General features: G+C 47.9%; 1 protein-coding gene across 1 annotated transcript in view; it reads right to left on the minus strand.

Annotated features, from left to right (window-relative positions):
• Positions 1–10,563, minus strand: part of MYLK3 (myosin light chain kinase 3) — a 25,125-nt gene that overhangs the window by 5,603 nt on the left and 8,959 nt on the right. The window contains exons 5-9 of the mRNA XM_018574810.1: positions 10,124–10,229; positions 5,987–6,080; positions 3,636–3,745; positions 2,352–2,493; positions 714–784 (exon numbers count right to left, since the gene is read on the minus strand). Of these exons, the coding sequence (XP_018430312.1) occupies positions 714–784; positions 2,352–2,493; positions 3,636–3,745; positions 5,987–6,080; positions 10,124–10,229 (523 nt within the window). The remainder of the gene's footprint in view (positions 1–713; positions 785–2,351; positions 2,494–3,635; positions 3,746–5,986; positions 6,081–10,123; positions 10,230–10,563) is intronic.

Here is a 10,563-nt window from a genome sequence, read left to right on the forward strand (position 1 = left end):
CCCGGGTGCCGCCATTGGAGGGATGACACCAAAATGACTGACAGTCATTTTGGTGCCACGCCCTAAAAAAAGCTGGGCACTCACGGACCGAGAGCCAGACAGTGTCAGGAGAGAGGAGTGGACCCGGCGGCATACCTCATCCCGCTGGGTGAACGTCCCCCTCCAATAAGACGACCGGGCATGCGCGATGACGTCACGCGGGTGTCACCCAGTCTCCGCTCCGGGTGTCACCCAGTCTCGGGACGCCTCTGATGTGTGCACCCCCGACTCTACACTGACCAGCAGCTGTCTTTATATTAGCTCCCTGCATTCCCGAAGGAGGCTGGTGCAGACTTTGGTGGTCCCGGGAACACGCGATCGTGTGCGGGTGCACACACAGCGGATGCCGCACAGCCCTGTTGATTTCAATGGGGTTACGTCCGCGTGGCAATAAGTTTTGCGACACACACCTTGCGCACTCGTGCGCGATTGCATGGACGGTATTGTGGCTGGAAACCGCGCAATCTGCCTGGGGCGCCATTAGAAAATAATGGCACCGCCAGCGCGATCGGCGGTGGTGTGCGATTCCGTGACCGTGCGGTTTCCTGCACGATGACTGCGTGGTCGCGGATTGCCCAGGCGCGATCCTGGCCTAAGCACTGCAGCCTGTGCAACATTCCCAAAGATCAGAGCCGCTCGGTGTTCTTGTTACCTGCATCCCGGGGATCATTTACCTTCTCGCTAGTCCGAAATCGATAATTTTGATTTGGTTTCCAGTTCGGCTGACACACAAAATATTTTCAGGCTGAAAGAAAAAAAAAAGAAGGCGGTCACATTAATATCGGCCACACAGGTCAGAGAGTTTTATATTGATCAGTCACATTGAAGTCTTTATATTGAACCAAGGGTAGCCAAACTCCTACCCTCCAGCTGTGATGAGACTACAAATCCCATGATGCATCTCTCTCCGGCAGTCATGTCTGTGGCTGGGAGAATCTTGCAATGCCTCATGGGATTTGTAGTACCACCACAGCTGGTGGAACCGGTTTGGCTACCCCTGGAACCAAATCCTGCTAAAAATTAATGGCGGAGATCCTACAGATGACCTCAGGGGTCATCCATAAACGTTGAGATGGAATACACGTTCGGGAGCTGTTCTACCTGCTACAGGATTTCTATGTTTGTCCCTCCAGCCCTGAGATTTACACAGCTCTGCAAAGCAAAACAAACGACAAACGCACTCAACAATTTGTTACCAGTTATACAGTAAGGTGCACATGAACACAGCTCTGCCACACAGCGCAGCCCTGCCTGGCAGAGACTTGACATTTCCTTGCTACAGTTAAAAGTTTTAAGCCATTTCAAATGCTGATGAAATCACTTACAATGGATGCTGTTACTTGATGCAGAATCAACTGATCCCCTGAGCACTGGCCCTGATATCCTGTTTTAGGGTGCCTCCTTTCCCTTGCAGGGTCCTATGGAGACACCCTTGTGTGTGATAAGTAAGCTGTGTGTGTCTCCAGAAGCATACAGGCACAGCAAGGCAATCCACTCACCTCCTCCCTTTTCCTCTGTCCTCCCTTCTCCATGCTAGTACGGGGTTTGTACAGCAGCTGACCTTGCTATGTAGTGCAAGGTCAGCTGCTGCTCTGAGCTTGTACTGGGCAGGAAGTTCAGGGAAGCCGAGCTGAGAGAGTCGGAGCTGATCAGAAACATGATGACTAAGTGCTTGGGGGGAAAAAATGAAGAAATAACCCCCCCACCACCACCACCACCACCTACATTGTGTACTGCTGCATAGTACACAATGACAACAGGATTTGTGCCCAGCCACTTGCCGTGTCAATCTTGGACAGGGTAAGACGTGGTGACAGGGTCTCTTTAAACCCCACACAGCTGTGTCTCTCAGTCAGCGTGCCTTACAAACTGAACATGATGGATCCAGTCTATAATAAATGTTTATTTATAACATGAAAATCTCCCAGAAAACAATTAGGGAAACGATACGGAATTCTATATAAACTTGTAAAACGTCAAGAAAAAAAAAAAGGTGTAAAAAAAAAAAAGCCAAAATACGAAATGGTTCAGAATCCCCCCCAAAAATCTAAGGAGTTCTATTCCAAAAAAAGTCAAATCAATAAAGCAGAATTTATCGGAATGTGTGAATCTCACGTCGCATGTTTCCACGTACGGCTCCAAATATAAAATCGCCAGCTGGCGTCTATTTCTGAATCAAGTAAACAAAAATGCCAACAGATGACGCCGGACATTAGACATCGGCGGCGGTGAAAGCGGCGGCGGCAGCAGCAGCATGCGGACAACCAACGTTCGGGAAGCGCTGAATGACTGCTCGGATTTGATCGCCTCACCTTCAGGTCTAGGTGGAGTATATACTGCTGGTGCACGTAGTAGATCCCCTCGCAGATCTGTTTGGTGAACATTACGGCGTCTAGTTCTGTCAGGTGGAAGTTCTCGTCGGTGATCCGGTCAAATAATTCCCCGCCGTCCAAGCTCGCAAGATAAAAAGATCAAAGTTAATGTAAGAAAAAAAAAATCACCTTGATTTCCCCTATGTTTTGTCTCAGCGCTGCTGATCTCCTGCAACTGTTTGTTGTCTACGAGCTAAGCATTTGTCAGGGAGGAGCCCATGTGACAGGGTGATTGCCCATATGGTGAACAATAGCTTGATTGAAATCCCCTCTGGCGTATGACCTGAATGTATGCAAGCGCCATCAGATGGAAGGAGGTCAGCTACAGCTCAAGGAACCCTTAACAATCCCTGGAGGAACCCTAGCGTTCCATGAAACCCTGGTTGAAAATGTCTTCTTTAGAGGATCCCTCATAGGATTTCCCATATGGTGAACAATAGCTTGAGTGAAATCCCTTCTGGCTTGGAACCTGGATATATGCAAGGACCATCAGATGGGAGGTCAGTTAGCTACAGCTCAAGGAACAACCCCTGGAGGAACCCTAGTTCAGAATGGCTTTTTTAGAGGATCACGCATAGGATTTCCCATATGGTGAACAATAGCTTGATTGAAACCCCTTCTGGCGTTGAAGTTGGATATATGCAGGCGCCATCAGATGAGAGGAACCCTTAACGACCCCTGGAGGAACCCTAGCATTCAATTAAACCCTGGTTGAGAATGGCTGCTTTAGAGGATCCCCCATAGGATTTCCCATATGGTGAACCAAAATCTTGAAATCCCCTCTGGCGTTGGACATAGATATATGGAGGCGCCATCACATCAGAGGTCAGTCAACCACAGCTCAAGAAATCCCAAACAACCCCTGGAGGAACCCTAGCGTTCCATGAAAGCCTGGTTGAAAATGCCTTCTTTAGAGGATCCCTCATAGGATTTCCCATATGGTGAACAAAAGATTGGAATCCCCTTTGGAGTTGGAGCTGGATATATGCAGGCGCCATCAGATGAGAGGTCAGTCAACCACAGCTTCAAGGAACCCTTAACGACCCCTGGAGTAATCCTCGCGTTCCATGAAACCCTGGTTGAGAATGGCTGCATTAGAGGATCTTCCATAGAATATCCCATATGGTGAACAAAAGCTTGACTGAAATCCCTTCTGGAGTGTGGAAAGACCCTTCCAATCAGATCTTGGACAGCAATATTCTATATGCCTGACATTATACATACTATTCCATGATCAAGGTCAAGTCATTTTTGCACTCGAAGGCATCATACAACTGTATCAGGTTCACATGGTTCAACTGGTTCATGACATTAATTTCATTCTTCACCTCGTCCTGGAGAGGAAAAGGGACAAGTTACCATTTGATGACATTTCTATTCCCCCGTACACGGCGAGTATATATACCATTAATTAATCACGCAGCCTAAGTAGACAACATCTCCATCCTGACAATGCTCAGGGCCCCGGTGCCCTTTTCCCAGCCCTCCCATCTCGTCCTCTAACGAGGAACTGACAACGACTCCCACCGAGTGGCTCATAACTATGCAAATGTATCCCACAGTTGTTTGACAGGATCGACCGCGCTGCATCTCCGTGCTAAAGGCCAGCACTTCAGGAGGCGGCTGAGATTATACGGCATGGTTTGGTTTCAAATATTGAAAATGCATTAATGAGTTGTCTGGACTGGGAACGGGGTTGAAGACAAATAACAGATCCTGTTTGTATTTTAAAACCAAAAGCAGGAACCGGTTCATATACATTGTATACAAATATATGTTCTGATAAAGGCACGGCCCCCCCTTTTGCATTGGGTACTGTAGAGCAGTGGTTCTCAACCTGTGTAACCTTGGGACTCACATTTGTCCACGGTCAGGGCTGGATTAACTCTCTCTCTGCTGCCCCAAGGACAGGTTCCTCAATGTGCCCCCCTACCCGCCAAACCCCCTCCTATGGAGAATGGCGGACCTGCAGGCTGCACACAAGTGATCTCGGCGACATGGCCGGGATCACTTGTACAAAACAAGCAGTGCCCCCCCTCCCCCCTCTGTACATTTAGCCCTGCTTGCCCAAAGCAGGGCTAAATGCAGAAAACAACTACCCGCCCGGCGCCTGGAACTGCATGTCCCGGGCATCGGGAGATAGGAATTCCACACCCCTGCTGCCCCTCTACTCCCTGCTGCCCCAAGGCCGGGCCTTGGTTGGCCTTGTGGGAAATCCGACCCTATCCACGGTCATTAAGTCGCGACCCAAGTTGCACTGCAATGCTCCATGTTGCGGTACTGCGCTTTCCGGTGCAGGCGATCGAATTGTGGGTGTGAGGTGTGTTTTGGGTTGCCATTACGGAAACTGGAGTGGATCCTCAACCTGGGGTCCAGTGTGGGCTGCTGTGCTGTGATGGAGCTCCATTCGTATGTGTATTGCTTGTAAAGCATCCGTGCGCACCCGTAGAGGTGCCGGGAGCCAGAATATGATGAGCTGTAAGCAATGTGCGTATGGATGGAGCTCCCTTGCGGCACCTCAAATCGACACTCGGCACTGGGCATCATATTTTTGAATGGCTGCTAGGCCACGAGAACTGACAGTGCTTCTCTAGAGGGAGGGCTGAGGATCTTCTCACCTAGAAAAGTGGAAGGCATGTGGCGACCCACTGGACATGGGGTCACCACCCACTTTGGGGTCACGACCCACCAGTTGAGAACCAAGGCTGTAGAGCATTGCAACTGCGATCAGTAAATTGGGGGTGCAATGCAGACTGTTCCTCCAGGACCGTACCCAGAGGTTTTCGGGATGGAGGAAGTAATTAATGGACTACAGGTATTCCATTGAGACCCTCCATAGTGACAGATAGGACTTGTAGTCTTTCTATTCACAGATCCTGCAAATGGATGATGTGACTGTGGCACAGCAATGCCGAATTAAAAAAGTACACAGAAGCCTGTGATTCTGGTAAGGAGGGGGGGGAGGGTGGAGGGTTGGGGGCTGGGGAATGGCACCATGTTCCACCCTAAATATGGGTGTAACACAAAACATAGGGGTCTATTTATAAACAGTTTGCAGAGCCATCCCTGTCAATGTTCGTTCTGTACGAATAGAGGCAAGAACGAACATTCTTAGTACATTTCCTTTCTAGGTGAAATGCAATGTAATGTAATACTGCATTATGGCCACTAGATGGAGCTAAAGAGCATAGGAAATAAATACTTCCCATTATGCTCCTCAACACCGTCTAGTGTCCATAATGTGGTGTTGCATTACATTCGACTTCAAAAAACAATATACTAAGTTTGTTTTTGCCTTTATTCGCACAGAATGAACCTTCACAGAGATTCCCAGGGTGAATGGCTCTGTGATTTGTTTATAAATAGACCCCTATGGTATCAAAGGTGGAATTAGCCTTTGAAGCAGATCTAAACCTAGTTACTAACATTACATATTTACCATGTCAAAATCGTTTTTCAATATTAAAATTCCATCTCCCTTTAAAAAAAATAAGAATAACGCCCCCCAACCAGCCATTCTTACACAATGTTTAATTTTTAGGAAATCTCAGTCAATGACCGCTGTGTGTACGTACCCTGTCCTTGGGCGGTTTAACTCTAATGATTTTGGCGGCGAGTCGCAGTCCGGAGGAAATCTCTACACACTTGTGGACTTGACCAAAGCGTCCGCTGTTAATAAATGTATTGAGATAATGAGCGCAACACAAACTGAAACACATGAATGTAAAGGAGATATCACAATTCTTCACTTCTTGACTTTTCCAACCGATGTCACCAGAAAATAGTAAACTTATTTAATATAAAGATTTGGTTCTGAAGTATCAAAGTGGACCTTTACCCCCTTTCACGAAAAATCACATCAGCATGTAGCTCCGGCTACTGATATTAAACATCTTACATTCATTAGTTAAACATTTTTTGCATTTAGTTACAATTACTGTTTTCCCACTTCCTGGTTGAGTGAGGCACTGGTGATGTAGACCTGGCCTGGTTGAGTGAAGCACTGGTGATGTAGCCCTGACCTGACTGAGTGAGGCACTGGTAATGTAGCCCTGACCTGGTTTAGTGTCAGGCACTGGTAATGTAGCCCTGACCTGGTTGAGTGAGGCACTGGTGATGTAAGCCTGGCTTGGGTGAGTGTTTAGTGTCAGGCACTGGTAATGTAGCCCTGACCTGGTTGAGTGAGGCACTGGTGATGTAAGCCTGGCTTGGGTGAGTGAGGCACTGGTGATGTAAGCCTGGCTTGGGTGAGTGATGCACTGGTAATGTAGCCCTGGCCTTGTTGAGTGAGGCACTGGTGATGTAACCCTGGCCTGGTTGAGTGAAGCACTGGCGGTGTAGCTCTTGCCTAGTTGATTGAGGCACTGGGGATGTAGCCATGGTCTGGCTGAGTGAGGTACTGGTGATGTAACCCTGGCTTGATTGAGTGAAGCACTGGTGATATTGCCCTGGCCTGGTTTAGTGAGGTACTGGTGATGTGGCCCTGGCCAGATAAAGTGAGGTACTGGTGATGTAGCCCTGGCCTGGTTCAGTGAAGCACTGGTGATATTGCCCTGGCCTGGTTGAGTGAGGTACTGGTGATGTAGCCCTGGCCTGGTTCAGTGAAGCACTGGTGATATTGCCCTGGCCTGGTTGAGTGAGGTACTGGTGATGTAGCCCTGGCCTGGTTCAGTGAAGCACTGGTGATATTGCCCTGGCCTGGTTGAGTGAGGTACTGGTGATGTAGCCCTGGCCTGGTTCAGTGAAGCACTGGTGATATTGCCCTGGCCTGGTTGAGTGAGGTACTGGTGATGTAGCCCTGGCCAGATAAAGTGATGTACTGGTGATGTAGCCCTGGCATGGTTCAGTGAAGAAATGGTGATGTAGCCCTGGCCAGATAAAGGTAGGTACTGGTGATGTAGCCTTGGCCTGGTTGAGTGAGGCACTAGTGACGTAGCCCTGGCCTGGTTGAGGGAGGCACAGGTGATGAAGCACTGGCCTCCTCCCAGGACCTAAGGGTCATCATTCTTCTTTGGCTTTCATCAATCACCAAGCCCTGGGAAAGGTAATGTTTGGAAGCCCCTGAAAGGAGTTGGATCACTTTATATGATGAAATAAACCATTTTGGACTCTTAACAAAGAGTGTAGCACCTCATTTTTATGTTTTGTGGACTCAAACTAAAGTGTCAGGCTCAAGGCAGGTTGCAGCTAAATAGGAGAAAAGTATGACTATCGGGTAAGTCTGCACCCTTACAAAGATATCAGCCTGACTATTCAGATTTGTGCACAAACAATGACAGTAAATATTTAAGACAGGTTCTCTTTAAAGTGATGGGAAGAGGGTTGGGAGGGGGAGGGGGGGTGGAAAACCACTTTAACTTCTTTTACAAAGCTGCAGCAATGCTTTTCCAATCGTGACATTACCAGCGGCACTAACGGAAAAAGTTGCGCAATCCACTTCTGAACAAAGGGCGCGTTCCTGTGTACAAGGCCGGAGCTCGGGGATGTTTTGGGATTCAGTCAACGTGCCGTTGTTATCACGAATTATAAATAGCCGCTGCCGGTAAACACGATCCCAAGACCAGAGGCATCGCTCTCATCTTACTGACGCTTTACAGGGGATTAGACCTTCACCCAGCTGTTCCACGTTACAGAATGTGACCGCCGTCCATTTAAATGCCTCATGAGAACACAATGCAAATATATAGGCCGCATGCTAACATTCCGATGGCAGCCACAACGTATAATGTAGTGTGAGCCTCACTGAGAGCGCAACCTATCAATTCACTAGAGACCGGTGACATCAATGAGAGCGCAACCTATCTGTTCACTAGAGACATGTTGCGCTCTCAGTGATGTCACCAATCTGTTCACCAGAGAGCGGTGATATCACTGAGAATGCAACCTATCCATTCACTAGAGATCGGTGATATCACCGAGAACGCAGCCTATCCATTCACTAGAGACCGGTGATGTCACTGGGAATGCAGCCTATCCATTCACCAGAGACCTGTGACATCACTGACAGTGCAACCTATCTGTTCACTAGAGACAGGTTGTGCTCTCAGTGATGTCGCCAATCTGTTCACCAGAGAGCGGTGACATCACTGAGAGCGCAACCTACCCATTCACTAGAGACTGGTGACATCACTGAGAATGCAACCTATCCATTCACTAGAGACCAGTGACATCACTGAGAGCGCAACCTACCCATTCACTAGAGACTGGTGACATCACTGGGAATGCAGCCTATCCATTCACCAGAGACCAGTGACATCACTGAGAATGCAGCCTATCCATTCACTAGAGACCGGTGACATCACTGAGAATGCAGCCTATCCATTCACTAGAGACCGGTGACATCACTGAGAATGCAGCCTATCCATGCACTAGAGACCGGTGACATCACTGAGAATGTAGCTGTCTCCTGGGGCTGACCGGTACACTTTAATGATATGCACTAACATTAGAAACGTGTGCGTGTGGTTTGGGATTTGTAGCCAACCGAGTGAATAATCTCGGCGAGAGGGAAAGATTCTGTTTTCCATGTCGGGCTCTCGGGTGACATTTATAAAGAAGCCAAAACAAACAAGGTGTAGGAGCTTCAAACAGATTGTGTTCAGGATTAAATAGCTTAAAGGGAAAGCCTCCCTGTTCTCTGTATACATTTGGCTGAGGACGTCTGAGATGTGGAGTTTGATTAAAGAGTTGTGCTCTGAGGACATTGGGGTTCATTCTCAGGTAAGCACCCCGGAAGGTTCATTCTGTGCAGATATATGCCAAAAGGAATGTTCTATAATTTGTTTTGAACAAAGTAATGTTTTTTTGTGTGTGTAATATCACATCGTGGCCACTAGATGGTGCCGAAGAGCATAGAAAATAAATACCTATTTCCTATATTTATTAGCGTCCTCTGGTGGCCATATTGCCGTATTACATGAAAAACATTAAAAAATGCATTACGCCAGTAGAGAAAAAAAACTAAAAGAACATTCCTTTTGGCAAATATGCGCACAGAGCAAACATTCACAGATATTTGCAGGACGAATGGCCCTGTGGATAGTTTGTAAAGGTATTTTATATAGCACCGACAATTTATGCAGTTGCACATTCACATCAGTCCCTACCCTCAATGAGCTTACAATCTAAGGTCCTTACCTCACATACATACATAGAGGGCCAACTTAGAGAGGAGCCAATTAACCTGCCAGCATGTCTTTGGAGTGTGGTAGGAAACTGGACTATCCGGAGGAAACCCACGCAAGCACAGGGAGAACATGCAAACTCCTTGCAGATAGTGACCTGGCTGGGATTCGAACCAGGGACAGTGTGTCCCCCCTCACCCCATGGCTGCAAGGCAGCAGGCGCTAACCACTACACCACTGTGCTGCCCCTAATACTTTTCATCATAAACGGGATCATCTCCAAGGCCTGTAGGCGCACAACATTTTCCTTCAGCGGTTCTCAGGATCAGGACAAGATATAGTTTTCCAGAAAAACAGGCATCTGTAAAAATATACCGCTTCGTATTTTTATACCACACATGTACCCTAAGCGTACAGGAGAGGGAGGAGCCTCCTGACCTCAGGGGCTCAAGAACAGCTTCCTGCTTCTGGAGCCCCTTCTGATATGTTGTATTGGAGAGATGTAGGATGATAACTCTCATCTTGGGTTAGTAATGCATAGGCATAGATTCTGCTGCACCGTGATTGGTTGAGAATTGTCCAACTTACCCCCCGAGGACTTCATGCTGGCAGACTGTGTAGCACGATGATAATATGGCCTGCTTAATGCTGACTATCCTGTGGTTGAAAGGTGCAGGGGGCGGCGGGCAGTCATCTACAGCGAGACAATACATAACAAGATAGGAGGTTAGGTCAACTCCATAACAATTGTATGGCCAAAATATTTGTAAGGTAATGCCCCCTTTCTTGTGATCCCCCCACCACTGCATAGCATTAGTGGGTGGGGCATCATTCGTCAGAGGCAGGAGTTCTGAAGACCCCGTGCCCAGGGCCGGATTTACTCTCTCTGCTGCCCCAAGGCCGAGTTCCTCAATGCGACCCCCCCCTCTCCGCCAACACCCCACCACCAATGGAGAATGGCAACCAGATGGTGGGGATGGCAGAGTCTTAATTTTTTTTCTTTTTTTGTTTAATTTTTCTTTTTTTTT

This window comes from Nanorana parkeri, unplaced genomic scaffold (assembly GCF_000935625.1).
Source record: "Nanorana parkeri isolate BGI_ZX_2015 unplaced genomic scaffold, ASM93562v1 scaffold3254, whole genome shotgun sequence".
In the NCBI taxonomy this organism is placed as follows: Eukaryota; Metazoa; Chordata; class Amphibia; order Anura; family Dicroglossidae; genus Nanorana; species Nanorana parkeri.